The sequence below is a fragment of the Hyla sarda genome, chromosome 1 (assembly GCF_029499605.1).
Source record: "Hyla sarda isolate aHylSar1 chromosome 1, aHylSar1.hap1, whole genome shotgun sequence".
In the NCBI taxonomy this organism is placed as follows: Eukaryota; Metazoa; Chordata; class Amphibia; order Anura; family Hylidae; genus Hyla; species Hyla sarda.
The window spans coordinates 445,606,250-445,626,089 of NC_079189.1; the positions used below are offsets into that span (position 1 = coordinate 445,606,250).

The following is a 19,840-nucleotide window of genomic DNA, read 5'->3' on the forward strand; positions in this document are numbered from 1 at the left end:
GGAGGAGTGAGACTTCTGAAGAGAGCACCTGTCCCGAGCTCCGCATTCCGGAGAGGATCCGTAGGAGAACACCCTAGGGCACTTGTAAGACTGCCCAAAATAAAGATCAGGGGAAGGTAAGAGACCTCTCCAATACAGGAGAGAGGCAGACAGAGAGGCAGACAGAGAAAGAGAGAGGGCTAATCCTAAAGAGCAAGGTGGCAGAGCCAGCATCAGCCTGGCCCTCATTGGCCAGAATTGACCCCTGCAGTGTGCACACCGCCGTCCGGAAGTGGGCGGAGCTAAGTGCCGCAATTAGGCTCAGAATCTGTAGGAGGGTATATCCTACTGGGAGGGGCCAACTTTCTTTTGTTGCCTATTGTCAGCCTCCTAGTGGAAGCAGCATATACCCTCAGTCTCGGTGTCCCCCAATGTAACCGAACAAGAAATATAACTTAGGGGATAAATTATAGATCGCGGGGGGCCCAACCGCTGGGACCCCGCCCCCACAATCTCCTGTACAGGTCCGCGGCAGTATGCTGGAAGGGGCCATTCGGTCCCCGCATGACGCGGCGTCCAACACACAACCCCCAGAGTATCCCATAGAGACACATAGGGGGGCGTATCTGCTACGGCTTCCTGCTGGGGACGACACGGCGCTATCTGCAGACTGCCGTTGCCCCGTACAGTAGATCGCGGGGGAGGATAAGTTATTTTGCACTACAAATCTCTTTTAATCTGTGCATCGGAATTCAAAGTAAGGCAAAACATCCATATCTCAAAACATTATTAGTCGATCAATATTACATATACACTTCAAAATATAGAATATATAAAAGACTATTAGGTAAAGACTATTAGGTATTATATAAAAGACTAAAAGGTATTAGGCAAAAGTGACAAGCATGTCCACTTTATGCAGATATGAATGCTGCTCAAACAAGGAAAACAGTAAAATTACATACATATATATGTGTTCTGAATAGTGCAGGGACTGAGAGTGTGTTGCATGACACAGGGTTTCAAAGAAAAAAAATAAAAATAAAAAAAATAAAAAAAGTGAATCCCCTCTCAGCCCCTGCCCTACACAGATTGCACTAAAAACTTTAACTCAGCAAATTTACAAAAGTAAACAAACAATCATAAGAGACTTCCATACTACAGAATAAAATGAGACATTACCTATTATTCTGATGTGGGAGGGCAGGCGACTGTTTATTTTTTCCATTATGTTGTCGATCAACCATACCTTCAAAGACACAACTTGCCCAGCAGCAGAAACTCCCTGAAGTTAAAAAGTCAATGATATACATATCTTAAAATTAAATCCTAAAAGCTACATCCTAAAGACCATTTTTACCGTGGCTAAGAACATAAAAGACCCACCTGGACCCACTGCAGCCAACTGGACCGCCAAGCCCGAGCAACCTCTTAGCAGTGGCATGGAGCAAAGGCCAATGTGAGATCTCCCACATGCGACGTGTCTTGATGAGACTGTCACTTGGTTTTACTGCTGAGAGGCGGCAGGCTCGGTGGTTCGGCAAGGCTACAGGAGGAGACAGGAGTGGTCCAGGAAACCACCCGCAATGCACCAAGGTATCACTTAGTACTTTATGTGCTAGCAGTGGGCCTTAGTGGTTATTTTGTAGTTAAACAAGATTGGGAAGGGATCTTTTATTCTCTGAACAGATGAATACAATGGTGCTTGTATTTATGTTACCCTGTTTTTATTTTATTTTAGGAAAAGTTAGAAAAAAAATACAAAAAAAAAACATTCAGGTGTAGTGGCATTAGTGATGGTGGTAATTGTGGTGGTAGAGGTTATTTTTGAGACAGTCATGCAGGATAAGAAGGTAAGGTAGGGAGGTCACACTAAGGCAGTTAACACCATTAACACCACAGACCATGTTTGCCTCCTCGCTTTCTAGTAGCCAGGATTTTTTCCCCACTGACAGAGCCGTATGAGGGCATACTTTTTACAGAACAATTTGCCTTGTCTATGAGATTGCCGGACATACCCGAGTACATCATTCAGTTATCTCCGGCACTACCATAGACACCACAGTGCAGACTGTAGCCCAGGTCTGGAGATCTCAGGGGTTTCCTGGTCAGACTCCCAGTGATCACACACTTATCCACTATCCTGGGACAGGGGATACTTTTTTAAACAGTGGAATATCCTTTTAATTCCCCCAAAGTTTTTTTCCCCTTAACATTCAGCATGGCAAATGGCAGCTCAATGGGTTTTAAAGACATTTTAACCTAACTAGCCGAGCAAAGATAATGCATACTGTGGCCCGGATTTACTAAGAGTGGAGTGTAGGTTTTGTTGTGTTTTTGGCTGTTCCGACCTTTTTTTTTCCCCCCATGGTATGTACTAATTTACTCCACTTTTTGAAACTTTATACATGCTTTAAAGTGTAGGGTTTTCCTCCCTGAAAATTCACGATTTTCAGAAAAGATTAGTGATTTTGGACGAAACGTAGGGAAGCCTCTTTTCCCGAAAACCACGCCCATTTTGTAGCTTTTTTTTTTACAGAGTGATTCTGTCACTTTTTTCTGTCACACGGTTTTCTGTCACATTCTGTCCTGCAGAAGGGGATAAGTGTCTAAGACCGCAGTAGTTTAAGAGTCCTTCCTGGCTGGGTTTATGTGCAACCAAATTGACACTGCTCATCCAGCCAGAGAAGCTGCTTAGGTGTATTCTCTGTTACTCACATATTCTTATATACACATTGGATAAACAGATCAAGATAATTCCTGAACAGTTAGAAGACCAAAGTAAAAAGCAATGTTTCTCTAGTGAAATATAAGCCACCTACATAGCTCGCAATGGTTATTTTTTGGTAAATTTTTACTGATGTTAGATTACAGTATTTGTAAAATGAACATACAATAACTTTCCAGGTATAAGACCCACCTTATCTGTGCGCGCACAACGTTGAAAGGACATCTTTTTCATTTCATCGGCATGATTCTCAGGAATACAGCCTGACAGGACAAGGGCCTGCACAAGTTCATCTTCTATTGTTTTATACTGCGACGAGCCGACATTTCTCTACAGAACAAGAGAAACAATGGTCAGCTAGGAATGGTAATTTCTCGGTTGCGCTTCATTGGGGGGACACCTTACTGATGGGGTATATGCTCTTGCCACTAGGAAAAGAAGTCTGCTCCTTCCTGGCAGGATATACCCGCCCAATGGAAGTGAGGTAATAAGTTTTAGCTAGTGTCAGTAGGAGGCAAGACAAATGTCTGGGAGCTCCCCAGACTTGGTCTTTTTTATTATTTTCTAGTAAGGATTGTTTAGTTAATTTTTTTCTCCTTTTTGTTTCCCTTTTTCAGGTGAGAGTTCAGGAGCAAGACGCTACCTGTTCCCCCATATGCAATGAAAGGGCACAGACAGAGTAAGTACTGTTAACCCCTTCTCGCCAACGGCCAGCGCCTGGAGGTTGTACCCTGGGTGTTCCACTGCCCCTGCTCACCCCGCTATCTTAGCCTGGCATGATGCAGCGTGGACATAAGCTGGTTGAAGACAACTGAGGCAAGTATAGAAGATGGCATCTGCAGGTGAGTATGTATCCCCCCATTGCAGGCTCGCTCAGAGTTTCAGGGACGGGCTGTGTGTCTGCATACTATGTCCTGTGGAGGACAACCGCCAGGCTTTTGCAGCGGCTCCCTCCTTGCTGTTCCTCCTTTCCGCCAGCTAGGTTAACCCCCACTGCGGGGGGCCGGCACATGGCCGCCCTTCTTCCCCTGAGCCAGCGCACCACAGGCGACCAGTCTGCGCCTACTCTCCATTTTTCAGGGGGCTATGGCGGCACGTGGCTCCGCCCTTCTTCCCCTGAGAGCGCGTGGACCAGGAGGCACGGAAGCGTCTCCTCTCCAGGTTCGCGCACACCACGGATCATTCCTGTAGCCGGCGGGTGCTTACCCACAGATCTTATGATGGGCGCCTCCAACGGCATCTTTCTCCGCCCCTCCTTCATTGCAGGGGTCGGTGGCGCTCCATTCTCTGAGCGGCTACGTTTGTCTGAGTCCGGCACGCTCTTGTCCCCTGGCCTCGGAGCTGAGCGACACATTGGCAGGCGCTTCCAAGCGCGTTGCTCCGTACCTTCGTCGCCCCGAGGCTGCAGCATGAGTATTCCTAGTTTTCCTGCATGAGGGACATAGTGGGGGCTTCCTGGCCCGTTCTACCTTCGGGATCATGACAGATTCAGCACAAGGCGCCTTGTTCCCCACACTTCCCAACTTAGTGTGTGTGTGTGTATAATATTAATAGTCCCAAAACAATGCAGCACTACTTATCTAGTCCAGAAACAATGATGGTGCCAGCGTCCAAAAAAGACTTGATCAAAGTCCATCCATAGATAGAAACCAGAGACAGGCGCAGCTCTCCAAAAAAACAGTGTGATTTAATATCTCATGTCAGCATTACAACGTTTCAACTCCTCCTGGAGCCATTTTCAAGCCCTTGAAAATGGCTCCAGGAGGAGTTGAAACGTTGTAATGCTGACATGAGATATTAAATCACACTGTTTTTTGGAGTGCTGTGCCTGTCTCTGGTATATATATATATATATATAGACAAAGAATAAGTCAGCCAGCACTTTAGTTGATAGCAAACTATTATATGGACCTGGCCTACAGGTGCACGCTACTAGGCTAGATATACAGCAACGGAAGAATGCAGCAGCACACTGCCAGCACAAAGATCTAGATGAAACATGAATATGCAGTTAAAACATGGAGAGCTATACAGCTATGGTGTAATAGATGCAAATGTGAAACTATGAAATAGTGAGGCACTTAGCTCGCAAATTTGTCTCCGCCGGCGGTCACCTTATCGCGGTGGGACGGTCCAAGCTATTTGACCGCCGGCGGAGACAAATTTGCGAGCTAAGTGCCTCACTATTTCATAGTTTCACATTTGCATCTACTACACCAATAGCTGTATAGCTCTCCATGTTTTAACTGCATATTCATGTTTCATCTAGATCTTTGTGCTGGCAGTGTGCTGCTGCATTCTTCTGTTGCTATATATAATTCTCTAAGACCATTTATTGGTGTTTGGCGCCCTCTTGTGGCCTATGATTAAATTGTGCCTTATTTTCCATGCACCCTTGTGACCACGGGGGACAAACAATTACAGCCTTAGCCTGTACTATCGCTTCTCGTCTGCATGTTTCCTGCCCCACATGCATCCCTCATCTCTTGCATCTGCGACAGCAGTCCTGGTGTGTAGCACCATTAGGAGATGGGGTGTGGGCATCTCCTGCAGGTTCCATGGCTTTTCATGGCTACAGTTGCCCTCTCTGTTCCCCTTTTCTAAGAGTGACACGTTGGTCTGATAGGGGCATGGTTGTGACACACCATTGGGTGCCGAGTCTGTCTTCCATTCTGCTGGACTTTTGGATGTCTGCAGTTTCCTTCGTGTCTGCAGTTTGGTACCCCACTACTATCATGAGGTAACCATGTCTGTGTCCCTACATATGCTAAGGTCCTCTGCACGTGTAGAGCCCACCCTCCCTTCTGTTCGGTGTGGTGTGCCTCGGGCCTTCCTGTGGATCTTGTTCTAAAGATCTGCGATGGTTGAGCACCTCTGTTCTGGCATGGGGCCTGTTGGGGTGACAGTCTGTTCAGCCTCCCCCTGCCCCCCCCCCCCCCCCCCCCTCTGCCACCAGGTATTTTCCTGGTTTCCTGTGCCGGGTGGCTCAGGCATCTGCTCTGTTGCCTTAGACATGTCTAAGATGGCTCTTTTGCCACCCATCTGGTCCAGGGTTTCACCCAGATGGGGTGTTCCTCTCAACGCTGTTGGTTGCTGTGTGAGTGTGCTTCTTACTCGTATTTCTAGCCATGTCTGTTTCTTTGCCCAGCACCTGTGTCCAGGATTCCGATCCTTCCATATCTCTATATATAGTCATAGCGTTCCTGGGGGGCTACGTCCACCCAGTACTTTGTTCCATTGCCATAGGGCAGCATTTCCCTGCTTCGACAGTACATGGTCGGTGCCTGGGTTTTCTCTCGACCACCCCTTGTTTTTCCCCTCCACTAGGGGGACTATTTTGCTGAGCGCTATCTTGTGTCAAGATGGAGCCATCTCTCTCCTGTTTTTTTGGGGGGGTTAAATACTGCTACTCAAGCAACCTTGGCACTCTCCTCTGTTGGAGGAGTTTACGCACTCATTTATGGCACAGCCACAGCCAGTCCAGCCACCGTCTGTTTGGGTCCTGCAATTTGCTCTCCTCCTCCCTTGGCGCAATCTCCCTGGAAGGGTGTGTTTAGACATTCCTTGACCGTGTTGGTTGTGAGACACTGACACCAGTCTTTTAGAGTGACCTTCCTGTGCCCCGTACCTGGGAGCCTCTGCTTTTTCCCTTCCATTCCCACCCTGACAGGATGTTGCTTCGGAGTGCTCTGGTCTTCTCGGACCACTGGAATCCAACTCTGGTTAGTCTCCTTGGATTGGACCCTATCCTAGATGCTGTGGTGTGCCTTTTTTTTTGGGGGGGGGGGGGGGACCTCCTGGTTCTTTGGGCCTTAGTGATGGTTGAGGTCTCAGGCATGGGTAGCCATCCTGCCCAGACTTCTTCGTGATTCCATTTATGGGGCAGTCTTTCTGTACCACACTTCTTGTCTCCACATGGAAGTTTGTCTCCCAGAGCATTTGGCGGCCGTTGGGTTTCCTTCCCCTTCAGGTGTACGTCTTCCAGGTGACTCAGGAACCTCCAGTTCCCATGTCTGTCGCTCCAGGATGCCCCCATTTCAGGGCGTTCCGTTCTTTTTTTTGGCTGTTATTTCTTTCTGTCTCCTCCTTCAGGGTCCATGTACTCCCGAGATGGGGGGGTGTTCAGGTCATCAGGATTACACCAGTCAAGCTAATTTCGCCTTCTGGGTGCTCACAGCGGGCCCCTGGGACAGGGGTTTTGGGTCTCCAGATGTTTGGGTCATCGCTCTTATGCTGCAGACCTCTCTAGAGCCGGTTTCTGGCTTTCTTTTTTCCAATGGGTTTCTGGTCTCCACCTCCTGTGCTTGCCTTCTGCTCAGGCGTACGCTGCTCTCCCTGACATCTTTCCGTCATGTTCTCTTGAATCGGTCAACTCTGGATGGGGTTCTCTTGTTGTTCCCTTTTTCCATTTTTGTTTCCCAGCCATGCTAGCCCTCTGTCTGGTTCTGTGTTCCATGGGGTTGATTTCCTACCTCCTCCAGGGATGGTTCTGGCCTGGCTGGCTTCCTAGTCGACCTCTCTCTTGTCTCTCTGTATGGACCGTCTGTTTAGTCTCTGCAAATGACGGTCCCTTCCCTTGGCGTCCATCTCCATGGATGGGGGATCTTCCGGGAGCTCAGTTTCTGGGCCTCAGTTGTCTCTGGCTTAGGGTCTCGTCCGCACCCCTTACGGACGAGTGAAATTGGTCTCTTACTGTTCCCCACTTCTCTAGTGGTTGTTGTTCCCACCCTAGGTGACTGCTTTGGTATGTCCCATCAGTAAGGTGTTCCCCAATGAAGAGGGACCGTGAAAAGGAGATTTTTTTTGTATTCACCGAAAAATCTCTCATATGTTCCTTTTTTTTCCGCATCGTCTTTTCTGGTTCTTTTTCCGTGATTCTTTTCCAGGGTCCTTCGGACTTATGCCTTTGTTGGATTCTCCTACTGCTTTGCTACAAAACTGATTACCTCATTTCCAGTGGGCAAGTATATCCTGCCAGGGAGGAGCCGACATTTTCCTAGTGTCAGCGCCTCCTAGTGGCAAAAGCATATACCCCATCAGTAAGGTGTCCCCCAGTGAAGGCTATGAGAAAGAGATTTTACGGTGATTTTACGGTACAAGAAAAATCTCATTATTACCCTGGTAAATCAATAAATGTAATGTACTGTTAAATGGGCACATTAAAAAACGTTTAAAGTTAAATCCAATATAGCATCTAAAAGCCCATTTCTCCTGCTTTTAAGAAAATAACGTTTTCAGGTGATCAGGACTGGCTAGACTAGAAAACATTAGTAGAAGAGCACCAATGGTGAATGGCTGTGTACATTCCTATAGTTGCCTACCCAATCAAATGCATCTACTTCAGAATCACAGAGAATATTGCAAATTGATAAATAAAGGGGTTTTCCAGTGTTTGACAACTTATCACCAAGTGTCTGATCGAGGGGGTCCAACTGCTTGGACCCCCCTGTGATCTTCAGATAGTGCCCGAATCTCTCCATGTTTCTCTAAGTATGCGACAAAAACAACAATACTCTGCTGTCTCTGACACTCCCATAGAGAATGCCGGGGGGGTGGGGGGTGGGGGCTAATGGCTGGGGGTGTTGACCCTGCTCTATGGACAGGAGACTTGTGCACCATTCTTGAGATTGCCTGGGGTCCCAGCAGTTGGACCTTCTCATGATCAGACACTTATCCCCTATCCTGTGGAATCGGGTATGTTTTCAGTCAAACACTAGGGTACTCCTTTAAGGGTACTATATTTCTTGAAGCAGGAAAGGTCAGCTCTCAGGATTCCCAGCACGGCTATATTACTCCAGTATGAGCAAAGAACGAAAGGAAGTAGCCAGTGGTAACGATGAAATTCTGTTTATTCGGATCCCATAAAACCGCATATGCAAGCGGGATTCAGACAGCAAACAACAACCATAAATCAGCGTGGACGCGTTTCGGGTATGCACCCTTTGTCTTCGCACACTTGTGCTAAGACAAAGGGTGCATACCCAAAACTTGTCCATGCTGATTTATGGTTGTTGTTTGCTGGCTGAATCCCGCTTGCATGCGGTTTTATGGGATCCGAATAAACAGAATTTCATCGTTACCACTGGCTACTTCCTTGCGTTCTGTACTATATTTCTTGTTCACTTTTACTATTCACTTCTAAGTTCCCATAACATATGAGATTATTTACCTGCATTCCATGGTAGCCTTTTCCGGAATATGCCATAAGCAGCACTACTTTCCTCTTTGGATACTTTTTGTTCTGCTCTTCAGGATCCACTTTAAACCTCTTGGCATCATGTCCATTTTCCTCCAAAACCTCAGATTCCTCTTGCAGACAGGATGATTTCCTTGTCTCTCCCCCACCACTTACTTGTTGTTTTGGTTCCTCAGTTAACACGTCAGCCATGAGCAGAATAGAGATGGGCTCTTGGAACAGGCAGAATATATAATAGCTATGTTAGGAGTCCTTCCTGTAAGACAAACCCATACAGTAATGCTGTAACAAAATAATCCTAAATATATGCGCAATTCTTACTGCGGTCACATAGAGGTAACATATATAGCGACCCCTGTACAAAATCAATATATACAGTGACCCCCCCCGACCTACGATAATTTCAGAGGCCATCGCATGTTGAAGGCAGCATCAACATACAATGGTTTTGTATGTTGGGGCCATCGCATAAACGGCTATCCGGCAGCGCAGACTGCTTCAGCTGCCACCGGATAGCAGTTTACGGTGCCCCGTGAGGTCCGATGACGATCACTTACCTGTCCTCGGGGCTCCGGCGCGTCCTCTTCAGCATCCCCTGCATCGTCGGCGCTCTCCATCATCGTCATCATGTCGCTGCGCACGCCGTCCCATCATCCAATAGGAGCGGTGTGCGTAGCGACGTGATGGCGGCGACTAAGAGTGAGGATGCCGGGGAAGCAGAGGCCTTGCCGGAGCGTTGGGGACGCGGCGATAGCGATGGAAGGCGACATCCAGGGCAGCGGTGATGGTCCGGAGCGGCGGGGACAGGTGAGTACAACTTCCTATACCAGTGGTCTTCAACCTGCGGACCTCCAGATGTTGCAAAACTACAACTCCCAGCATGCCCGGACAGCCAACGGCTGTCCGAGCATGCTGGGTGTTGTAGTTTTGCAACATCTGGAGGTCCGCAGGTTGAAGACCACTGTCCTATACTTTACATTGCACGGATCCCTAAACATACGATGGTTTCAACAAACGATGGTCCATTTGGAACGGATTATCATCGTATGTTGAGGGACCACTGTATAATAAACAGTAAGGATGCCTTTTGAAGCCACCTTAAAGTTTTTATCATACCATGATCTGCTGATAAGCCTATGGCTGGATTGACATGTAGCAGTTTGGTCAGTATGTTCAGCCAAAACCAGAAGTTAAGCAAACACTAAAAAGAAACTATAATAGAATAGATTTGCGCAATTTTTCGGGTTTTTGGACTCACTCCTGGTTTTGCCTAAAATTACTGACTAAAACACTATGGGGGACATTTATGAAAGTCATTGTAGGTACACTGATGTTATACACGGGTTTTGATGGTGTATAAGCACCACTTTTATTAAATGGTGCAGGGCCTGGGATAAATATGGGGCAACTTTTTGTGACTTTTTGTAAGCCAGATCTGGACTGGTGTATGTTTGTGGTGTAATTGTGGGCTGTGCGACAAATCTGAACCTTTTTTTTTTTTTTTTAATTAAAGGGTACATTTCATCAAAAAAACTTTTGATATATTATAGATTAATGTACGCAGAATAACTTTCCAATTGCATGTTATTAAAAAATATGCTTCTTTCTATTTAATTTTCCACTTTGAAAAAATGACCACTAGGGGTCTCCCTACCAGTCCTTTTTTATAGATTTCAGACTCATGCTGGAGTCCTAAATCTAAGACTGCAGCCGGAACACAGACAAACTCAGCACTGCTCCCTGCCAGGGAGTTTGTCTGTGTCCCAGCTTCAGTCTGAGATTTAGGACTCCAGCAAGAGTCTGAAATCTATGAAAAAAAGGACTGGTAGGGAGACCCCTAGTGGTCATTTTTTTCAATGTGGAAAATTAAATAGAAAGAAGCATATTTTTTAATAACATGCAATTGGAAAGATATTCTGCATACATTAATCTATAATATATCAAAAGTTTTTTTGATGAAAGGTACCCTTTAAGAAAAGTGTGTACCTAAGTCAGTTTAGGCAAAATCCCTTGAGCAAAGAGGTCGCACAGTGATTGAGACAATTGTAGTGAGTGAGACAAATGTACACAGAAAAGCTGTGTACAAGCCTTGATAAATGTAGGTCATTTAAGTCCAAATGATAGTATACAGATGCTTTACTTGTGACAATCGTGAGGTGTAAAGATAAGCATTAAAGGGGTACTCCGGTGGAAAACTGTTTTTTGTTTTTTTTTCTTCTCTCTTCTTCTTTTGTTTTTTTAAATCAACTGGTGCCAGAAAGTTAAACAGATTTGTAAATTACTTCTATTAAAATTTTTTAATCCTTCCAGTACTTATTAGCTGCTGAATACTACAGAGGAAATTATTTTCTTTTTGGTACACAGAGCTCTCTGCTGACTTCACGAGCACAGTGCTCTCTGCTGACATCTCTGTCCATTTTATGAACTGTCCCGAGTAGGAGAAAATCCCTTTAGCAAACATATGCTGCTCTGGACAGTTCCTAAAATGGACAGAGATGTCAGCAGAGAGAGCGCTGCGCTTGTGATTCAGCAGAGAGCACCGAGTTGCAAAAAGAAAAGAATTTCCTCTGTAATATTCAGCAGCTAATAAGTAATGGAAGGATTAGGATTTTTTAAAAGAAGTAATTTACATATCTGTTTAACTTTCTGCCACCAGTTGATTTAAAAAAAAAAAGTTTTCCACCGGAGTACCCCTTTAAATATACGATCAGAAACACGATTTTTACAACCTGTCACCGGCGTTCTGCCCATGTCTTTATATGCTGCATGCAATGCCACTATTTGCAGGAAAACTGACCTTGATGGACTCAGGGCAGCAACCACCATCGCAGGCATGGCCATCAAGACTGCATGCTTCTCCTTTTCCACGACTGGATAAATGTGACCTGTATGAGCAATCTGTATCAGCAAGAGCGCCGATCACTTGTTTTTCTGCAGATAGTGACACTGTATGCAGCCTATGAAGACCTGCTTAGAATGAAGTTAGTCAGATGTATAGGGTGCTGGGGTCAGTTTATGGGGCAATATGCAGGTGGCAGGTTCCCTTTAATGCTTACGTGTACAAGTGGGCTTAAAGTGGTACTGCAGTGGAAAACTTTTTTGTTTTTAAATCAACTGGTGCCAGAAAGTTAAAAAGATTTATAAATTCCTTAAATTTAAAAAATGTTAATCCTTCCTGTACTTATCAGCTGCTGTATATTCCACAGGAAGTTCTTTTCTTTTTGAATTTATTTTCTGTCTTACCAGAGTGCTCTCTGCTGACACCTCTGTCCATTTCAGGAACTATCCAGAGTAGTAGATGTTTGCTATGGGGATTTGTTCCTACTCGAGACAGTTCCTAAAATGGACAGAGGTGACAACAAAGAACTCTGTGGTCAGACAGAAAAGAAATTCAAAACAAAAAGAACTTCCTCTGTAGTATACAGTAGGGATCAACCGATTATCGGTTTGACCGATATTATCGGTCTATATTCACGATTTTGGACGTTATCGGTATCGGCAATTACCTTGCCGATAATCCGATAATGCTCCGCCCCCTCCCCCACCGCACCGGCCAGAGACCGCCACTGCCCCATTGCCTCCCCCATCCCCGGTTTTATAACTACCTGTTCCCAGGTCCGTGCTACTTCTGGCTCCTGCGACGTCCTGCGCGCTGCACAATGATGAGTGACACCACCGTCAGTGCGCAGTGACAGCTCAGGACGCCGCCGGAGCCAGAAGTAGTGTGGACCCCGGGAACAGGTAATTATAAAACCGGGGATAGGGGAGGCAATGGGGCAGCGGCGGTGGTTGGACTAAAGACCAGCAGGTGGAGAGAAGCAGGCGGCAGCGGTCTTTGTTTCCCAAGCTGTGGTTCTCCAGCTGTTGCAAAACTACAACTCCCAGCATGCCCTGTACAATAGAAATTGTTGTTCTGCCAAAGCCTGGGAGCAAAATGTTAGGAATCAATGCCCTATGGCAGTGGTCTTCAACCTGCGGACCTCCAGATGTTGCAAAACTACAACTCCCAGCATGCCCGGACAGCCGTTGGCTGTCCGGGCATGCTGGGAATTGTAGTTTTGCAACATCTGGAGGTCTGCTGGTTGGAGACCACTGCTCTATGGCATAGGTTGGTTGCCCATCTTTATAGATGCTGCTGTCCTGGTCCTAGGATTGTGCAGTGCAGGAAGGAGCCTTCACTTCACCCTATGACAATGCCTTATGCTGGCTGATTCATACATATCGCCTACATTAAGCATGGCTATGATTGGTAACCAGAAATAAGGCTCCAGTAGTTATACTGGGAGAAATGCCATACAGGGCAAGCAGTGGGCACCACACAGGGCATACTGCCTATATACACCTGGCATGATATGGGGCTCTGACCTGCACAGGGTACACACACCGACCCGTCCAGCTTGTGCTCTGTATCCGGCTTCAACACGTGGGGAAAACTGCTGATCTTCAGCCTGGAGAACTACAGCAGCCGGTGAGGGACAAAACCCTGCTGCATTAACGGCAACGCGATGTGACCTGTGTGAGATTTCATTTACGGCGTCCAGGAACTGCTTATCATAAGCTAAGGGCTCCCCCTGCTGGCACAACTGCTGTACTGTAAAAAAAAGTTCTCTTGAAATAGTGATTTTGGCTTAAGAAATGGTTCTAAATGCTAAAACGCTTCATCACAAGGTCATGTGAGGTTATGTTCACACTATTAGCCTCTGCGTCAGAGATACACAATTAGAAATGTGTATGTCAGACATGACAGCCTATTTGTTTACAATTTTAAAAAAGGTATTGAAATGCACATTTGCACATACATGTAGCTGTCTATGGGGTGCACAGGGCTGGTGCAAGGATTCTTGCCACCCTAGGCAAAAGCTAATTTTGCTGCCCCTTGACTCCTCCAATTGACACGCCCCACCTTACTATAGGGGTGACACACTGTAACAAACCCCCTCCTCATGTAATCACCTTACTATAGGGGTGACACACTGTAACAAACCCCCTCCTCATGTTATCTCCTTACTACTGGGGTGACACACTGTAACAAACCCCCTCCTCATGTTATCGCCTTACTACTGGGGTGACACACTGTAACAAACCACCTCCTAATGTTATCTCCTTACTACTGGGGTGACACACTGTAACAAACCTCCTCCTCATATAATCCCCTTACTACTTGGGTGACACACTGTAACATACCACCTCCTCATGTTATCTCCTTACTACAGGGGTGACACACTGTAACAAACCCCCTCCTCCTGTTATCTCCTTACTACTGGGGTGACACACTGTAACAAACCCCCTCCTCATGTTATCGCCTTACTACTGGGGTGACACACTGTAACAAACCACCTCCTCATGTTATCTCCTTACTACTGGGGTGACACACTGTAACATACCACCTCCTCATGTTATCTCCTTACTACAGGGGTGACACACTGTAACAAACCTTCTCCTCATGTTATCTCCTTACTACTGGGGTGACACACTGTAACAAACCTCCCCCTCATGTAATCTCCTTACTACTGGGGTGACACACTGTAACAAACCTCCTCCTCATGTTATCTCCTTACTACTGGGGTGACACACTGTAACAAACCTCCTCCTCGTGTAGTCTCCTTACTACTGGGGTGACACACTGTAACAAACCACCTCCTCATGTAATCACCTTGGGTGACAGCTTAGCGGCTGTCAGGACCTGGAGAAACTTTCTTGGGGAGGTTTGGTGGTGGGGTCAGCGTGCCGACATGACTGTGACGTGCAAACCTTACTGCGCACACAGGGATGCCGGTAAGCCCTGTATATTTGGTCATAGGATAACATGCAGCGTATTTCCCGCTGCACACTGGATTTTGTGTAGCGTATAATACTTAACGTAAACGCTACTTGTGACCCTACCCTAAAGCTAAGTTTCTACTTGTTTTTTTTTTTTTTTTTTTCTGGTAGTTTTTGGAAATCTGCCACTGCAGTTTTTGAGCCAAAGTCAGAATTGGATCCATAAGGGAGGAGAAGTGTAAGTCCTTCCTTTATATGTCCTATTCCTTTTCAATACACTTCTGACTTTGACTCAAAAACTGCTGTGGCAGAGAAAAAACTAACAGGAAACTTAGCCTAAGGGTAGGATCATATCTGCCGTATTTTGCAGCATATTTTTTGCAGCTGATTTTGCTACCCATTGACTCCAATAGGTAGGAAATATACGGCAGTTTAATATGCTTCTAAATACGGCATGTACCCTACCCTTATGGAGAGTTCACACACAGTGGGCCTCATTTACTAAGGATTTTATGAGTAGATTTTGTAGGGGTTTTTTGTGTCGCAAGTGTCTCCAATAAAATGCTAATAATTCTCATTTTCTAAATAAACCTACAAATTTACTAAGGTTTCCACATAAAATGTGGTGAATGTAAGCTCTGGAAAACCCAACAGCTCAGAGTAAAAAGAGCAAAACCTAGAGAAAATCGCCAAATACAAGATACAATAGTAAATACCATGGAAAAATACCTGTCGGAAACAAAAACCCTCAAAGAAAACTCCACTCTTAGGCTTCTTTCACACTACTGCATGCACTATTTCTCCCGTTACTATCTTCCGTCACATAATAACGGCCGTTATTAATAACGGGCTATAACCGGTTAAAAAGGATAATGTAAAAATCCCATGTCACTCTCCCTCCCATAGACTTGCATTGAGGGGGCGGGGAGTGATGTCATGAGGGGGTGGGGCTATGACATCACAAGCTCCCGACTCGCTGGCTCAGTTTGTTCCAAACGCAGAGCACAGCGGAGTACCCTATAAGGCTACGTTTACATCAGTGTTATGGAGCTCCATTTGCTGATTCTGTTAAAATGACGGGACTTAAGTGGAGAAAAAATTTCAGTTTTTCATATTATAAATTCATGAAAAATAACGGGCATCTAATGGAAACCCTGACGGACCCCATTCAATGAAATCGGGACCTATCGGATTCAATTGATGTCTGGTTCCCTGACCCAACCTCCGTCCCAGCCTCATTATCAGCAATTGAGACAGAGCTCCACAACACTGATGTGAACATAGCCTGACTTTGTGGCATTTTCTTTGCTTGTTTCTTTTTGACATTTTTCCAAAATATTTAGTGGTGTTTGTCATACTTTTTGTAGCAGCTTTTTTTTTTTTTTTTTTTTTAATTTTCCATTGATTCATTAAATCTCATGGTTAAATAATCCTATGTCTTGTAGCAGGCAAAAATGCAACCCAAAAAGCATGCATTAAAACACACAGTTATGCAAAACCACCACAAAAACTGCATAACAAAACAAAAAGAACAAAATAAAATGCTAATTGCTGTAGTTTTTTTTGTGGCGCTTTTGTTACCCAAAAAACTTTTGATATGTCATAGATATATGATCAGTCATGAGATCTGGGTGTTCAGATTCTGGCCCATCTCGAGCTGAGAAAAGTGCACTCCCTCACAGCTGTGTCACATGACCGAGACAGTCACATAATGTAAGTCTACTGGACTGTCTTGGCCACATACACCCTGTTCCAAATTATTATGCAAATTCTATTTAAGTGTCACAAAGATTAAATATTTTTTGTCTCAGGGCTCTTTTGATCACTGAAAACAATATCGGACACCTTGGACCCAATTTCACCTTAAGGATGCATCCAATTTTATTTTAGTGTTTTTGTTTTTTCCTCCTTGCCTTCTAAAATTCATAACTCTTTTATATTTCCATTCACAGACCCATATGAGGGCTCGTTTTTTTATGCATGACCAATTGTACTTTGTAATGACATCACTCATTTTACCCTAAAACGTATGGTAAACACAAAAAAATTTATAATTTAAATGAAAATTGGAGATTTTCCTATCCTAGGTGACGGAAAATATAGATTTTATGAAAGACAGGAGGTGAGCATTATATGCAATTTCTTTCTTTACTGAAATCAATAGCAGTAATAGTAAAAGCTCTTTTTAACAGATACAAGAAAAAACTTTAAAGCACACAGGTGCAGCATTACAGGTAATACAACTTAACCTGCTGAATAGTAGTGACCAATGAGCATACAGCCCAGGTGATATAAGGTCCTGTCTCACCACAATAGTCCTCTTTCTTTAAAAGTAACATAAAATTATAGAGAATGGAAGTCAATAAAACCAAGAAAATTTGGAAACATCTTGAAGGATGAATTCTTCATCAGGAAAACATCTGGAAGAGGAGAGGATTAGCTCAACGATGGAACTGAAGAAACACTTTGCAGAGGAAGGTGGTCATAATCCAAAGCGCAGATATGTAGAACAAGTAAGTCCCCACGTCAGGATGGTTAATAAGCTGAAATAGAATAATAAATATTAGAGGGTTGGGTACAGGGGGGGATAATGCTCGCCTCCTGTCTTTCATAAAATCTATATTTTCCGTCACCTAGGATAGGAAAATCTCCAATTTTATATCAAGACAGGAGGCCTCGCATTATATGCAAGTTTAAAGCTCTAAACAAAACAATAAGTCATGATAAATAAGTTATAATAGACACATAGACACATGAGAATCGGGTCTGAAATAGAAAGATTTAAAAGTGGATTCTGACGACCAGTTAGCGGCCTTCAATAGATCTGATAATGAACCTCCTGATTGAATAAGTTTGGTGGCAACCGCTCCTTTGGTTGAGTGGGCACCAAATTGAGATATGTCTATACCGGCCAGAGACATGGATTGTCTAATCCATCTGGCTAAGGTAGCAGATGACACAGGACGATGAGGTTTGCAATAAGAAATGAGGAGTTGAGAACAGGAAGGATGACGTAGTGATGCTGTTCTGGATTCGTAAGATTGTAGGCAGCGAACCACACAAAGTTTATCGTTATGTGGGAAAAAAGGATAGAAGATTTGGTGTAAATTGGTTTTGGTGCGTCTATGTATAGAAAATAATACTCCTTGAGGAGAAAAATGTCTACAAGATATATCTAAAGCTCTCACGTCCGATACCCTTTTAATGGAGATTAGGCAGAGAAGAGATGTTAGTTTGAAAGACAACAATTTTAAAGATAAAGAATTGTTATCTTCCCATGAAGTAAAAAGATTAAGAAGTAGATTAACATCCCATGTGGATGTATATTTAGGAAGTGGAGGACGACGAAAGCGAATACCTTTCAGAAGCTTGCATATGACCGGGTGTCTACCTATTGGGACGGAATCTATATAAGAATGGTAAAAAGAAATGGCCGAACGGTAAAGATTTAGAGTGCGGTAAGCTTTCCCAGAGTCAAAAGAAGCGGAAAGAAAATATAAAATGTAGGTAATAGGTGCATGAATGGGATCCAAATTCCGTCTACTGCACCAATCAGTTCTGGTACCCGGAGCCCAGGCGTCCGCGAGGATATCTCTAGTTGATTGAGAAATTCCTGCGAGAGAGTGGTCTGGCCTGATATCAACCAAGCAACCAGAAGAAGTTGAGATGAGAGGATCAAAGGATGTGGGTTCCCTGATGGGTCTAACAAAAGATCTGGATGGTGAGGAAGAATTCTGGGGTAATCTATCAACATTCTGAGGATGTGTGGGAACCACAATTGGGATGTCCACCAAGGAGTGATCAATACTATGGTCGCCTTCTGAGTTGACACTTGAAGGAGGACTCTGGAAATTAGAGAAAACGGGGGAAAAGCATACAGTCTCTCTTTTGGCCAAATTTGAAGGAAAGCATCCAATCCCAGAGCTTCTGGGTCTGGGCGCCAACTGAAGAATTGGGGTAGTTGGTGGTTGAGACGTGAGGCGAAAAGGTCCAATTGGAGGGGTCCCCACAGGAGATTGATCTCCTGAAACATCAAGGGGTCCAATTTCCAATCGCTGGAGTCCGTGAGGTATCTGGAATTCCAATCCGCTACAGTATTGGAGAGACCTGGCAGATATTCTGCCCTTAAAATAATATTTCTGTCCAAACAGAAGTGCCAAAGATCTTTGGCAATATTGGCAAAAGATTCTGATCTCATTGCTCCTAAGCGATTTATGTATTGGACAGCCGAAATATTGTCCAATCGAAGAAGAACGCAACAATCCGAAAAATCTTTCGCAAAAGTCCGAAGAGCAAAGAAGCCCGCTAGGAGTTCCAGACAATTTATATGTAAATGAGTTTCTGATGGGGACCATTTGCCTCCTGTGGAGAGGGATCCGCATCGAGCTCCCCATCCGATGAGGCTTGCATCTGATTCCATAATCAGATGCGGAAAGGAATGGAAAATTGTTCTGCCATTCCATTCTTGCACATGATGAAGCCACCAAAGAAGTTCTTCTTTGGCTTCTAGGGATAAATGAACCTCGTCTGAGTAACGAAGACCCTCCCTCAAATGTCTGATTTTTAAACTTTGGAGGGCTCTGTAGTGTAATGGGGCTGGAAATATTGCTTGAATAGAAGCCGAAAGGAGGCCGACTATACGAGCTATGGATCGTAAGGAAATTAGTTCCTTGTTGAGGATAGATCGAATTTCCTTCCGAATAGTCTTCAATTTTTTGGAGGGAAGACTCAGTAGAGTAGTGTGGGTGTTGATGAGAAATCCCAAGAATTCCAGCTCTTTGGAAGGAGTAAGAACGGATTTCTCGTAGTAGATAAGAAAGCCTAAATGGACCAGAAGAGAGAGGGTCCAATGCATGTGAAGATAAGCCAAATGTTGAGATTTGGCCATGATGAGGATATCGTCTAGATAAATTATTAGCCGAACACCTCTGGAACGGAGAATGGCAACGACCGGTTTCATCAGTTTGGTGAAGCACCAAGGGGCTGATGAGAGACCGAAAGGAAGGCAATTGAATTGCCATTTCTTGTTCTTCCAAATAAATTGGAGAAAAGGTTGGGAAGAAGGATGGATAGGGACTGTTAAATAGGCATCTTTTAAGTCTATTTTTACAAGCCAGTCGTCTGGCAATAAGAGATCTCTTAACAGATGGATGCCTTCCATCTTGAAATGTTGGTAG

At 44.7% G+C, this 19,840-nt stretch overlaps 1 protein-coding gene across 3 annotated transcripts in view; it reads right to left on the bottom strand.

The window, feature by feature from the left end:
- The window catches only part of PUS1 (pseudouridine synthase 1), a 28,031-nt gene extending 14,489 nt beyond the window's left edge, over positions 1 to 13,542 (bottom strand). The window contains exons 1-4 of one of the 3 annotated variants that reach the window (XR_008846783.1): positions 13,269 to 13,542; positions 8,877 to 9,159; positions 2,900 to 3,037; positions 1,162 to 1,264 (exon numbers count right to left, since the gene is read on the bottom strand). Coding sequence is in view for 2 of the 3 variants with exons in the window: in XM_056533181.1 (XP_056389156.1) it covers positions 1,162 to 1,264; positions 2,900 to 3,037; positions 8,877 to 9,095 (460 nt within the window). In the remaining variant the exon portion in view is untranslated. Of the gene's footprint in view, positions 1 to 1,161; positions 1,265 to 2,899; positions 3,038 to 8,876; positions 9,160 to 11,700; positions 11,778 to 13,268 lie in introns of those variants that run through there. The other 2 variants (XM_056533181.1, XM_056533182.1) reach the window with 2 other exon arrangements.
- Between the last annotated feature and the right edge of the window lie 6,298 nt (positions 13,543 to 19,840).